The 15322-nt window shown below is 42.8% G+C and overlaps 1 protein-coding gene across 3 annotated transcripts in view; it reads left to right on the plus strand.

Moving 5' to 3' along the window:
• AOAH (acyloxyacyl hydrolase) overlaps positions 1-15322 on the plus strand; it is a 171661-nt gene that overhangs the window by 93488 nt on the left and 62851 nt on the right. For all 3 annotated transcript variants that reach the window (XM_083188483.1, XM_083188482.1, XM_083188481.1), the window contains exons 12-14: positions 2154-2245; positions 4591-4673; positions 6683-6719. In XM_083188483.1, the coding sequence (XP_083044609.1) occupies positions 2154-2245; positions 4591-4673; positions 6683-6719 (212 nt within the window). The remainder of the gene's footprint in view (positions 1-2153; positions 2246-4590; positions 4674-6682; positions 6720-15322) is intronic.

The raw sequence follows: 15322 nt of genomic DNA on the forward strand, positions 1-15322 counted from the left end.
GCACTTGTAGATGATGACTGATGTAGATGTCACCAAGCCCCACCCCCAGTACTGCAAATCCCGCATTTCACAGGTCTTCAAGAAGGGGGGTATGGATAAATGACGCTATTTGCTCCCCCCCCCCCCCCCCCCGAAAAGCCGCAAACCATGGGAAGTTGAAGCTCCCCACAGCGACCTGGCACTAAACCAGGTCACTGACGTAATTTGGGGGGTGCAGGAGGAGGTAGCAGACTCCTGCCTATAGTGTGAATGGAACCAGAGTCACTTGACTCAGGTTACCTGTTCACACTGCACAGTAACCTGGGTCTGACCCGGGATTAACCCTTCTTTTTTCCCAGGTCGGATTGCCGGGTTGTTGGATCTGGATTTTTCAAAAGGCCCTTTCACACCCCATAATGACCCCGGTCGACCCGGAAACAGCCTGGGTCAAAACTGGGTTATTTGTGCAATGTGAAAGGAGTATTAGAAAAAAAACATAATCAATCCCTGTCTACAGGGAGCTCCAATGAATGTTATTAAGGGGAGTCAGTAAGCCCTGTCATCAGGAACCCAACATTGGGTGTCGAATACCCCAACCAATTATTTTAAAACAGATTTTGTAAATTAAAACAATATTATTTTTCAGCAACTTATTCATTAATATTGAAATGTGTCATGATCCCTTCTTTATTTTAGGTATATTTAAAGGGCACAATTATTTTGTTTTCTTTTTATTAAATCAATTGCAGTGTATGTTAAACAATGCATGTTTTGTTTGTTTTGAAATAGTTTTGCCAAGTAATGAACGAGGAACACTGGTTGTAGTAACATTATGACAACGTTTATGTAACATAATATGTGTAGATAAAATATCATAGAAAACATCACAAACAGTTAAAAGAAAGAAGTTAGAATTCAAGCCTAGCATCTCTTATTGCAGATATCAAAAATCTCCAATACTCAGGTCCATTTGACACTACAGTGCAGATTACTGACAGAGAAGCATTGTACAGCATTGCTAGGTCAACCACTGACAATGACCACCAGCTGTATCGCCAGCAGGGCTTCTATGAGGCTACAAGGCCAGTCATAATGATAGAGTGATGGAGATGGGAAGCACTTATCAGCTGTCAGTGTGCCGTTATCATCCTCAATCCCCAATTCCCTTGTCTCCGCTGTCTGGCTTAGTTAATAAAACTTTTGTATTATTTCCCATAAAAGCAGGTCCATTATCAGAGCTGCTAAGCCTGAAGTGGCAATAAAACCAATTCTAGTTCTTACACTGCCATATATATTGCAAGGTTACAAGGAACTGAGGGGGTGAATGAAAAATGAGTCAGTAGAAATGAGGGAGTGAGTACTATCAACAATTCTGATGGATACAAGAAAAGAGGTAAAAAAACGAAAATAGAAACAATCTTACAGTATTTCAGGGTCCTGTTTCCACCATTTCTAGCACTAGCTGGTAAATTTACTATCATTCGTGTTCATTCGAGATTGCAATCTCGGATGAAATATGCATTTTGGTAATTTACTAAGCACAAAACTCAAATACAAATGAAAATCACGGCAGTATTTCTTCATGCCACATACAGAACCCGGTAATTCGGTAGAATTCGTATTGACAATAAAAAAAACTTTATTCACGGCCCCAAGTGGCCTAATTTCGACCCAAAATTTCAAAGAGAACATCTTTTTGGCTCTTGTTTGGAGAAGCATGCAAGTATTAGTGTGACCTGTGCAATGATTCTGTGTTGAAAAGTAAAAGAAACTGTTAAAAAAAATGTTTTTTTAAACTGTGTTTAAAAAAAATGATTTGAGCTGGTTCTGGTTCTAAAAATACATGTAAAAAATTGCATGAGGTCCCCCTTGTTGTTAAAGAACAGCCATTGGTCCTGGTTCCAAATATATGGGTGGAAAAAGACACAGAAGTGTACAAACTTTGTCGTGTTTTTTTTTTTTACACTTTTCTTTCCTATTAATGCATGATATTTAGGAATGGGTACAATTATATTATTTATAGGGAACTTAAACTATAAAATGAGCATTACCCCATCCTAACAATAACTGAAAGACTGACAATATAATACAAGTAGAACACAAGTGCTAAAAAAGCTACCTTTCCCTTATATGTGTTACTTGTGAAAAATGTCATTTTTTTATTATTTGTTTAGAACTCATTTTCAAACATGGTGCTTGCCATTTCCAATGAATTAGACTGGCCCCAGTTTTCCTTGTACACTGGATTTGAGAACTCGACAATTGGGTAAGATATTGATCTGTAACTAATGAGTTATTTATGTTATGATAACTCTGTAGCAATTTGAACTATCTCTGTTTTTAAAACAGTATATTGCCCTTTTTTTCACATTTTAACACGTTTAAGGCTGCAGTGGGAAAGTGCCAGAGTTGATTTACCGGTTAAAGATAACCGGTATTTCAACACGTTTAAAAAGCAGAGTCCTACACGTTTCAGAGCTGTTTTTTATGCAGTGAGAATGGCTCTGAAACGGTATTTAGCAAAAAAACAACAGATTACAGACCTGTGATAGGCTGTCCCCTGCATTCTGCCTTGAAACGTGTTGAGGGGATTAAAACGGGTTGACTGATGTGAATTGTATTTAAATGGTATTTAAAACGGTAATCTAGTGCAATGTCAAGGCTCAGACCAGTTTTAAATACCATTTTAAAATACTGTTTTTTAAAACGTTTAGGCAGTTTGAAAGTGGTAATACTCATGCAGAAGGATCTCACCAGCTGATTCTCCCAGAAGACAACCTTGAAGTTTTTAATTCTGGGTTTACTGTAAGACTCACACCAGTTTTGTTGTATATGCTTGTCTGAGACAAAGTGATTAAGTGGTGCAGAAAGGTCTAGCAAGTAATTTTCAAATTGTGTATGAAAGGCCCTAAATTGAGAGAATGGAAAAAGTATTTGTGACAGTTGCCAAGTTTAGTTTGAATATGTTGTTACAAGGACAAGTGTTTGTTGATGTTGGAGATAAACCCAAAGGGAACAAAGTGTTATTGTATTGTGGTATGATTGGGGCGTGTTAGAGGGAAATCTGTGTCACTGGTTTGCACAGACACAGATTGTTAAAGTTATTGATGTTTTTAGAATTGCCAGTATTCTGAAGTATAGTTAATGTCAATTTATTTTCAGTTTTTTTTATAAAATGTATATACATTACTAAAAGTGGTACTTGTGTAGTATCAGGGCGCCCGGCTATGCTACGTTTTCAACATAGGCTAAGCCACGTTGTCAGTGTAGCCGGCGCCGTGATAATACAGGAGGCAGCACTGGGAGCACGGTAGTGTGGTTTATACTTACCCTCCTCCGGGTGGCGATCCCCGAAGACTCCCTGGTGGAAGTGACGGTTACTCCCCGGAGGCAGCGACGGTCACTCCCTGGCTGCAGAGTTCAGTTCCCCTCCTCCGGCACTCACAGCGGACACTGTACGTATTTCAGCGTAGTGCCGCTGGTGGCGCATCACATGGTTTCCCTGCTCCCCCATCGGCACTAAGCTAATTGCGTACAGCGTCCTTGGCGAGTGCTGGAGCAGGGGGACTGAATGCGACTGCCAGGGAGTCACCGTGGATCCCAGCGGGGAGTAGGCGGGGATCGACGCGGTGCCCGGGCTGGAGGAGGGTAAGTATAGACCAGCCATTTTACCCCCACTATCCATGTCATACCCCCACTATTTTATGGCTCCAGAGCCACTTATGTAGCCAGCATAGTGCTGTATTGGTATTCTGAATACACCACTATGTAAACTACGTAATGGGCACCCTGATAATACACAAGTACCCTAAAAGTCTCTAAAGCCCCATACATACTAGAGGATATTGTGAAAGATATCGGTCAGAAAGGGGCTTCTGTGCGATATCTTTCCCAGTATCATCTAGTTTGTACACTTAATATCATTAATGGTGCGGTCTTCAGCATGCCTTTACTGATGATTGATGTCTGCTGAACATGCAGGTCAATTTGGCTATATAGCCAAATGAACTGCATGTTCAGCAGGTCCCGGTGACATCAATGAATAATATCGTATTCCGATATCGTTCAGTGTGTATGCACAATATCGGGACACGCGGCCAATATTGTTAATTATATCGGCCATGCCCCCTATTGTCTTGTGTGTATTGGGCTTAAAATATGAACTGTATATGATTTTATTTGTTTTTTTGTTTTCAGTTTATCATTTGTTAATTGGTTATATATGGTATCTATCACTTGTCCTATTAACACCATTGGGCATCTAATCATTTTTCTGTACTTTTGTCTATATATTTATTGTATTCATTATATTTACATATTTGTGAAAAGAAGTTCCATGTTTTCAGTGCTTATTTTATTTAAAGGTAAACTAAGTGTCACAAAAAAGTTCCATGTTATAAATGACCTTTTTGTCTCTTCTCATTAGTTATGTATCCACAAATTAACATTTGTTGTTGTTTTGCAATAGAAATGATTAAAATGATTGAAAACACTTTTCATACAGTGTATGTAGATTATAACACTACATTCCGGGAATGCCACCCAGTATGTACAGTTCTGTCTGATGTTTCTGATTTACCACATTACAAAGCTTTCTTCTATTTGCTTTAGAGGATGGACCCAGTCATTATACCTACGATTACGGGACTGGAACCGTTGTAACCATAGGGATTACCAGAACATAGGTAGAAATGGTATGTGTATCTTTTATAATGTAAAAAGAATAGGTTGAAATATTATGCCCCAATAATAATCCTTCACAGGTGTTGGGTACGGGATCCTGACAGTCAGGATGACAATAGTCAAAATACAGACAGCAGCATCCCAAATGATATAATCCTGCTTCATAAGTACTGTATCACTTACCCTCATCCTAACTCTAATATACCCATTCCACAGGCTAACCCTAACGTCCTCCTCCAGCAGGCTAACCCTAATACTTACCAGAAGAATGTGTCAGGATTAATACTACCTGGAAGCTGACTACTTCTCCTTTACAGAGACCTGTAAAGGTCAAAACATTGTCTGTGCTTTTGGGCAAATTATATGTATTGTTGATATGTAGTGGTGCAATGTTTGCTTCAGCTTTGCATTGTTTATTTTAGGAACAATTAATGTATTATAGAAATAATGAACACAACATGCAGCGCTGTATTTACCTTCCTGCACATGGTCATCACTACCCATACCTCATCTTCCTCACAAGCTCACAATTTCCATGGCACCTGAAGCACTATATAGGTTTTGGTCTTTTTTTTTTTGCCCTTCTAAATATACTACTAGTCAATGATTTTAAGCCTTCCCTTAAGATCCTTCCCTCCATAGGGGGTAAGAGTAGCCCCTAGGCTTCGCAACTGAACTGCGAAGCCAGTCGCCAGGATGCAGAGCTGCTATCAGAAATCATGGGACCTAGGACTGACAAAATAGGCAGGACCCTCCTCCCATTTCTCGAACACCCGGCATGCCTGGCAAGACCTGTGTCCGCAGCACTGGGGGCACTGCTCAACCTCTACATTGCTTTAAGGGAATTGTGAACTTTGTTAATGACAAGTTATACTTTATAGTCTCCAGTCCTGGGCCCACTCTTTGTCTGGGACCAGGACTGGAGTCTCCACAGTCCCCCATTCATGGCTGCCCTGACAGGATGCCACATTTTTGTCTCGCAGCCACCTACTCTTCACACAGTCTAAAAACGTCTGCATTGTCTGGACCCCGCAACCCCGTGTTGCCACCCCAGCAACGCCCTTTGCCTGACTGCGGTTTCATTTTTATGAATATAACTGCATTTCAGGGCTCGCACATACGCACTACCGTGTACGAGTATGGGCAGATAATCGATGAATAACAGTTTTTGTAATCAGTGGGCTCAGATTAATTAGGCCCATGGTCAATATGAAAAAATGGGTTTTAAATGTGCAATAGTGCTTTGCAATCAGTATTGCATAAATAAGGGGTTTTCTTATTTTGGATTGCTATTTGTCTGGGACCACTGTGTTTTGTGTCCTACACTTCAATTAGGTCTCACATGATATCCTGTTACTACTCAATTCAAATAGACTAAGGAACTTAGACATATAAGCATACTGTACTATTATAACAGTGCTGTATCTAATCAGTGAAAAGCCACAAAACTAACGCTAGACAGTGGGCCTAATTCAGACTTGACTGCAGGACAAACTTGTTTTAAAAATGGGCAAAACCATGTTGCCATGTGGTACTGCAGGTGGGGCAGATGTAACATGTGCAGAGAGAGTTATATTTTGGTGGGAAGTGTTGAAACCGAAATCTAAATTGCAATGTAAAAATAAAGCAGCTAGTATTTACCCTGCACAGAAACATAATAACTCACACAAATTAAACTCTCTCTGCACATGTTACATCTGTCCCACCTGCAGTGCAGGTTTTGCCCATTTTAAGAACAAATTTGTCCTGCGATCAGGGCTGAATTAAGCCCAATGTACTCAAACAATAACAGTGAATGCAAAGTATTTTATTAAAATATACATTTTATTAAATTTAAATAAATGTCACCAACATACAGCTTTTAAGTTATATGTTAACACAAGTTTAATTATACAACATTGTGATGCTAATATCAGATCAAGAAATAATGGGTATTTCTGAAGTAGAATAGAAAACTGGCGAATGTCTATAGTTTCAAATTAAGCATTGTGTGATATAAATATATATTGTTTATTGACAGGTGGTGCATTTGACAATTTACAGAATTATATAAAAAGGTACATTTCATTTATATATACTGTACACATATTTTTAATGTATGGATAATATGCCCATTTTCATATGATTCATTAACATCCAGAGGAAATTAAACTTCAGTATCAAATGAATAATATATAGAATAAGTGTTTTTACAGGGACGTTTTAAATGACATGCAGTGTCTGCAATGTGCCATTCCACAATGACCAGGGCGGCCAAGAGAAATCCTGGGTCCCGGGGTCAGTCATACCACACCGATGAGGTAACCTATGCCCCCCTACAGCTATTGTGGAGCTATGAACCACAGCCAAAAATGGGGGAAAGGTCCATGTTAGTATGTGTAGCCTCAGAGGGTTCCTTATGCTTATTGCAAGGCAAAATTATCAAACCCCCCCCCCCCCCCACCTAGGCTCTTACCTTCTACCTTCTACTCGCTTCCATGGTGACTGCAGGAGCTTGCCCAGCTTGTGGAAGCTGGACTCCCAGCGAGAGATGCATGGAGGCTGGGTGGCATAGCTCATCCCCAGGTGTTGCCATGGCAGTGGTGGCCGTTCACCTGGGGGATGGTGGAGCTGTGGGGAGACCAGCTGGCTGTGAACGGAGCAGCATGGCAGTGGGGTCTGTGGTAGCACTGTGCCTCCCTGCCTACGGCTTTCGTAGGGGACGCGGAGCAGGTCACCATGGCTGCAGGCATATGCAGTGCAGCCGCTACACCATGACCCCACTCTCCTTCAGACCCAGTGGACGGCCACCTCACCCATGCACCCGCCACCGACCAAATAAATACATTAAAAAAAGGTGTGTGTGGGTCCGGACCCGAACCCCCCTGACAGGCACAGACCCGTGTAAACTGTTTCCGCTTCACCCCCTCTTGGCGGCCCTGACAATGACAAAACACATCCTAACAACATTGCTGGTATGTCCTCATCCCCCCATAGAGTAGAGGTGCGCAGAGAATTAGTACAATTGCAGGAACTGTACCATTTATGACAAAAAAACACTTACTCATCTTTGTCATGTTATGCTGACTATGACTTAAAGACTAAAACAAGTCTCTTATAGTTTTGTTGCAGGAGTGCAAATGGGGTTTGAATGCTATATACTAAAAATATTTGTATGCAAAATGTGTGTACTCGGTGGACAGAGATCAAGTACGTGCCAACCAATCAGCTCCCAATTGTCATGTTACAGGCTGTGTTTGGAAAATGACAAGATATGTTTGGTTGGTACTTCACCTCTGTTAACTGTAACTCTCTCCAAGGCTTAAGCCGTGTACACACCGGGACTCAGTCCCAGTGATTTCAACGGAGCTCTGTGTATATCAAGATGTAGCTAAGCCGTCAAAGAGACAGGCAAAATACACAGTGTAGCAAGATTATTCTTGCCTGAACTGACTATTTGATAGTGATAGCGAGGCTGCAGGGCCGCACATTGCTATTGCCCACTGTGTACACACAGGGTGATTCAGGCAAACCTTCTAAGCGATTTTGAGTACATCGATGTGTACACCCCTTTAGCTCATAGACTCCATTAGAGGCATAAGCTCATCCCAGTTCCTGGAGGCAAGTTGAGATTTGGTGCCAGTACCCCGCATCCCTCTTTAAAAAAGTGTGTGTGTTTGTATGTATACGCTATGTGACAATGGCCAGTGGGTCAGTGTCAGACTCATGAGATTCAGCCATCTGCAGCATGCAGAATCAGGGTTTACTGGTGCAGACTGAGCCTTACCAGGCGGGAGCCGTACTGCAGGTGTTATCAGGGCTCCTAATAAACAGCCAATTAACTATGCAGCAATAGGTCCGCAGTGTAGTTTCCTTAGAATAGCAGCAGTCACATTTGGATCCCACTGTGAACCACAAAGGTGCTGATGTACATGCAGGTGCCCCTTTAGGATGTAGAGCCCTGAGGCAGGTGACTCCATTGCCTCTGTAATCCATGGTCATTAATGAATAGATGACCCTTTAGAGCAAGCTGAGTGATCTCTACGGACATCTATTGACATACTTCGATTGTAAAGATATTAACCCCTTCCCGACATTTGACGTACATTTACGTCATGGTCGGGAAGTACTTCCCGACACATGGCGTAAATGTACGTCATGGCATTTAACTGTCACCGCGTCTATAGACGCGGTGACAGTTTCAACATGTCTGCTGTCCCTGACAGCAGACATGTCCGTGCATGCCCAGGGGGGGCTGCGATGCCGCCCCCCCGTCGGCGATCGCTGTGATTGGCTGTTCAGTGTGAACAGCCAATTACAGCGTTTTCCTGTGTCACCGGCGAATAACGTTCGCCGGTGACACGGGATCAGAGGTGATTGGTGCTGTAAAGTACAGCACCAATCACCGCGGGGTGTAAGGGTGACACTGGTGTCACCCCACCGCACCCCGCCCGCCCCCAAAGGCCGTGATTGGTTCGTCGGACCGACGGACCAATCACAGCCAAGGAGGGGGATTTAAACTAACGGTGACTGCACTGCAGACGCCATTCCGGTCTGGAATAGCGTGCAGTGCGGTCACCGTACCTCCCTGCCGCCATACTGACCAGAACCTTGCTCCATAGCTTGCTCCATACTTACCTGATCGCTGCTTCATCACTGCTTCCTGGATCCTGTTACTACTTGTGCCTTCCTGTGAAATTGTGCTGCTGCAGTGTACTAGCTAGATAGATAGAGAGATAGAGAGATAGATAGAGAGATAGAGAGAGATAGAGAGAGATAGAGAGAGATAGAGAGAGAGATAGTGTCAGAGAGTGCTGATCGCTGCTTCAACACTGCTTCCTGGATCCTGTTGCTACTTGTGCCTTCCTGTGAAATTGTGCTGCTGTAGTGTACTAGCTAGATAGAGAGATAGATAGAGAGATAGAGAGAGATAGAGAGAGATAGAGAGAGATAGAGAGAGATAGAGAGAGAGATAGTGTCAGAGAGTGCTATATTTTGTGCTGCTGCAGTGTGATATAGTTATAGATAGAGAGAGAGAGATAGAGAGAGAGAGATAGATAGAGAGGCCTAGTGACAGAGTGCTATATTTTGTGCTGCTGCAGTGTGATAGTTATAGAGAGATAGAGAGAGATAGAGAGAGAGAGATAGAGAGAGATAGTGACAGATTGTGCTATATATTTTTGATATAACTGACTGCTGCCCCCTCCTTTTGTGCTGATCAGTATAAATTAACTGATCAGCAACTTTTTGGGGGCGCAGGTTTTTTTTTATATATAGATATACCTGTCAGTGCTGCTGCTGCAGTGTCATAGAGTGATAGATAGTGAGAGATAGAGAGATAGAGAGAGATAGTGACAGAGAGTGATAGAGAGTGCTAAATTTTTTGTCTGCTGCCCCCGCCTTTTGTGCTGATCACTATATCTGAGGTGATCAGCAACTTTTTTGGGGGTACAGAGGTTTTTTTTTTTTTATATATACCTGTCAGTTGCACCAAAGGTTGTGCACCTGCTGCACCTCACTGGTAATCAGTGTCGCATCACTGATCACCTTTTTTTTTTTTGTGTGTGTGCTGTGGGGTCTTTTTTTAATTTTTTTTTTACACACACTGTGATTTTGTGGGTGTCCTGTGGCCGCTGTGCGCTGATCAGTGACGTACATCACTGATCATCTTTTTCGGTACAGGGTTGATCTATATTTTTTTTTTTTTGATCAAATTCCTGTTGCCTTTGAGCGCTGTTCAGTGACAGACGTTACTGACCAACATCTGTGCTCAATTTTTGGCGCAGGACCTTTTTTTTTTTTTTAACCCCTTAAATTTTTTATTTTTAACCCCTTCATTTTTTTTTTTTTTATTGGTATAAAGTATTTTTTTTTTTCTGCACCACATACACACTACACACTACATACCCCCCGGATTGAAATAAAGTTTGTACCCCCCCCTACACTATACACGTGTTGAAACATTTCACTACCAGTAACACAAAAATAAAAATGGCATCCCAAATGTCCTCCCAAATGTCCTCCCAAATGTCCTCCCAGTCATCCAGGAGAATGTATTCAGCGGAGGAGGCATATGCCCTGCTTGCTTCTGACTCTGACACAGCCAGTGATGCAAGCGGGGAATTTGAAGGTTTCGCCTTAAGCTCCTCTTCCTCCTCTGGTGATGAGGGACCCCCTCAAAGACGCCCCCGTAGAGCAGCTGAGACCCCCCCCCCCAATAATTGATCTCGTATGGACCCCACCACCAGACAATTTTGAGCCCCAGGTTCCTGAGTTTTTGGCCATGCCAGGAATCCAATTTGATTCCACAGGTCTCAGAGAAATTGACTTTTTCAAATTATTTTTCTCTGATGATTTTATAAATTTAATGGTGGACCAAACTAATTTATATGCCCAGCAGTTTATTGCTCAAAACCCCACGTCATCATTTGCTAGGTGGACCCCTGTAGATGCAGTAGAGATGATGACGTTTTGGGGTCTGGTGTTTCATATGGGCATAGTAAAAAAGCCAGAAATTAGGCAATATTGGAGTACAGATGTTCTGTACAGTACTCCATTTTACCGTATGGCCATGCCCCGGACTCGATTTGAGACAATTCTTAAATTTATACATTACACCGATAATGCACAGTGCCCACCCAGAGATGATCCCACCTTTGACCGGCTATTCAAAGTCAGGCCGGTCATTGATCATTTCAGTGCCAAATTTGAAGAGGTGTACATCCCTGAAAAATTTATTTGTATCGACGAGTCCCTTATACATTTTAAAGGAAGGGTTAAATTCCGCCAGTACCTTCCCAGTAAGAGGGCAAGGTATGGCATAAAAATGTACAAACTGTGTGAAAGCACCTCAGGGTACACCCACAGGTTTAGGGTTTATGAAGGGAAGGATTCAAGAATTGAACCGCCAGAATGCCCCCCCTCCCTCGTAGGTGTTAGTGGGAAAATTGTCTGGGATTTAGTGCACCCCTTCCTGGATAAAGGTTATCACCTCTATGTGGATAACTTTTACACCAGCATCCCCCTGTTTAAGGCCCTTGGTTCAAGAGGTACAGCAGCTTGCGGTACTGTGCGCAAGAACCAAAGAGGCCTCCCAAAAACGCACATTGCCCAAGTAATGAGAAGGGGTGAAAGCAGGGGAATATGCACCGAAAATATGTTGTTGGTCAAATATAAGGACAAGAGGGATGTCCTTATACTGACAACAATTCACGGAGACAGTACCACCTCCGTCCCTGTACGAGGTACCAGTACCCACACCTCAAAACCTAATTGTATCCTGGATTACAATAGGTACATGGGCGGAGTGGATCTTTCAGATCAGGTACTGAAGCCGTACAGTGCCCTGCGGAAAACAAAAATCTGGTACAAGAAGGTGGCCGTGTATATCATCCAGATGGCACTGTATAACGCTTACGTGCTATTCCGTTCTACCGGCCAGAGGGGGACATTTATGCACTTTCAAGAGGAAGTCATAAAGGGCCTAATATTTGGGAACCAGCAGGCAGAGGGCCCCAGTACTTCTAGTACTGGCCCCCGTATTGTACCAGGGCAGCATTTTCCTGATGAAATCCCCTCCACTGGAAAAAAGGGCAGGACACAAAAAAGGTGCAAAGTTTGCTATAAAAAGGGAATAAGAAAGCAAACTATTTTCCAGTGTGACACTTGCCCCGACAAACCCGGCCTATGTATAAAGGAGTGTTTTAAAATATACCACACATCTATGGAATATTAGGTTCATAATTTCACCGTGCTTCGGGGGTCTTGCTAATGCCACATAGCACCCACCATTCATTCCACCAGAATCTGAGCCGCAAAATCCAAAAATCACTCCTTCCCTTCTGAGTCCTGCCATGCACCCAACTGGTATTTTTTGGTCACATGTGAGGCATTGCCGTACTCGGGAGAAATTGGGGCACATATTTTGGGGTGCTTTGTCTCCTTCATTCCTTGTGAAAATGAAAAATTTTGAGCCAGAACTGCATTTTTGTGTAAAAAAATGTAATTTTTCATGTTCACTGCCCACTTGTATCAAAATTGGTGAAACCCCTGGGGGTTTGAAATGTACACTATACCCCTAGATGAATTCCCTGAGGGGTGTAGTTTGCAAAATGGGGTCACTTGTGGGGGGGTTCCACTGTATTGGTGCTTTGGGGGTCTTGCTAATGCGACATAGCACCCACCATCATTCCACCAGAATTTGTGCTGCAAAATCCAAATATCACTCCTTCCCTTCTGAGTCCTGCCACTTTTTGGTCACACATGAGGCATTGCCGTACTCGGGAGAAATTGGGGCACAGATTTTGGGGTGCTTTGTCTCCTTCATTCCTTCTGAAAATGAAAAATTTTGAGCCAGAACTGCATTTTTGTGTAAAAAAATGTAATTTTTCATTTTCACTGCCCACTTGTATCAAAATTGGTGAAACCCCTGGGGGTTTTAAATGTACACTATACCCCTAGATGAATTCCCTGAGGGGTGTAGTTTGCAAAATGGGGTGACTTGTGGGGGGGTTCCACTGTATTGGTGCAACATAGCACCCACCATTCATTCCACCAGAATATGTGCTGCAAAATCCAAAAATCACTCCTTCCCTTCTGAGTCCTGCCATGCACCCAACTGGTATTTTTTGGTCACATGTGAGGCATTGCCGTACTCGGGAGAAATTGGGGCACAGATTTTGGGGTGCTTTTTCTCCTTCATACCTTCTGAAAATGAAAAATTTTGAGCCAGAACTGCATTTTTGTGTAAAAAATGTAATTTTTCTTTTTCACTGCCCACTTGTATCAAAATTGGTGAAACCCCTGGGGGTTTGAAATGTACACTATACCCCTAGATGAATTCCCTGAGGGGTGTAGTTTGCAAAATGGGGTCACTTGTGGGGGGGTTCCACTGTATTGGTGCTTGGGGGGTCTTGCTAATGCGACATAGCACCCACCAAAATTCCACCAGAATCTGAGCTGCAAAATCCAAAAATCACTCCTTCCCTTTTGAGTCCTGCCATGCACCCAACTGGTATTTTTTGGTCACATGTGAGGCATTGCCGTACTCGGGAGAAATTGGGGCACAGATTTTGGGGTGCTTTTTCTCCTTCATACCTTCTGAAAATGAAAAATTTTGAGCCAGAACTGCATTTTTGTGTAAAAAATGTAATTTTTCATGTTCACTGCCCACTTGTATCAAAATTGGTGAAACCCCTGGGGGTTTGAAATGTACACTATACCCCTAGATGAATTCCCTGAGGGGTGTAGTTTGCAAAATGGGGTCACTTGTGGGGGGGTTCCACTGTATTGGTGCTTGGGGGGTCTTGCTAATGCGACATAGCACCCACCAAAATTCCACCAGAATCTGAGCCGCAAAATCCAAAAATCACTCCTTCCGTTCTGAGTCCTGCCATGCACCCAACTGGTATTTTTTGGTCACATGTGAGGCATTTCCGTACTCGGGAGAAATTGGGGCACATATTTTGGGGTGCTTTTTCTCCTTCATACCTTCTGAAAATGAAAAACTTTGAGCCAGAACTGCATTTTTGTGTAAAAAAATGTAATTTTTCATTTTCACTGCCCACTTGTATCAAAATTGGTGAAACCCCTGGGGGTTTGAAATGTACACTATACCCCTAGATGAATTCCCTGAGGGTGTACTTTGCAAAATGGGGTGACTTGTGGGGGGGTTCCACTGTATTGGTGCAACATAGCACCCACCATTCATTCCACCAGAATCTGTGCTGCAAAATCCAAAAATCACTCCTTCCCTTCTGAGTCCTGCCATGCACCCAACTGGTATTTTTTGGTCACATGTGAGGCATTGCCGTACTCGGGAGAAATTGGGGCACAGATTTTGGGGTGCTTTTTCTCCTTCATACCTTCTGAAAATGAAAAATTTTGAGCCAGAACTGCATTTTTGTGTAAAAAAATGTAATTTTTCATTTTCACTGCCCACTTGTATCAAAATTGGTGAAACCCCTGGGGGTTTGAAATGTACACTATACCCCTAGATGAATTCCCTGAGGGGTGTAGTTTTCAAAATGGGGTTACTTGTGGGGGGGTTCCACTGTATTGGTGCTTGGGGGGTCTTGCTAATGCGACATAGCACCCACCAAAATTCCACCAGAATCTGAGCCGCAAAATCCAAAAATCACTCCTTCCGTTCTGAGTCCTGCCATGCACCCAACTGGTATTTTTTGGTCACATGTGAGGCATTGCCGTACTCGGGAGAAATTGGGGCACATATTTTGGGGTGCTTTTTCTCCTTCATACCTTCTGAAAATGAAAAATTTTGAGCCAGAACTGCATTTTTGTGTAAAAAAATGTAATTTTTCATTTTCACTGCCCACTTGTATCAAAATTGGTGAAACCCCTGGGGGTTTGAAATGTACACTATACCCCTAGATGAATTCCCTGAGGGGTGTAGTTTTCAAAATGGGGTGACTTGTGGGGGGGTTCCACTGTATTGGTGCTTGGGGGGTCTTGCTAATGCGACATAGCACCCACCAAAATTCCACCAGAATCTGAGCCGCAAAATCCAAAAATCACTCCTTCCGTTCTGAGTCCTGCCATGCACCCAACTGGTATTTTTTGGTCACATGTGAGGCATTGCCGTACTCGGGAGAAATTGGGGCACATATTTTGGGGTGCTTTTTCTCCTTCATACCTTCTGAAAATGAAAAATTTTGAGCCAGAA

This window comes from Crinia signifera, chromosome 5, assembly GCF_055691185.1.
Source record: "Crinia signifera chromosome 5, ASM5569118v1, whole genome shotgun sequence".
NCBI classification, from domain to species: domain Eukaryota; kingdom Metazoa; phylum Chordata; class Amphibia; order Anura; family Myobatrachidae; genus Crinia; species Crinia signifera.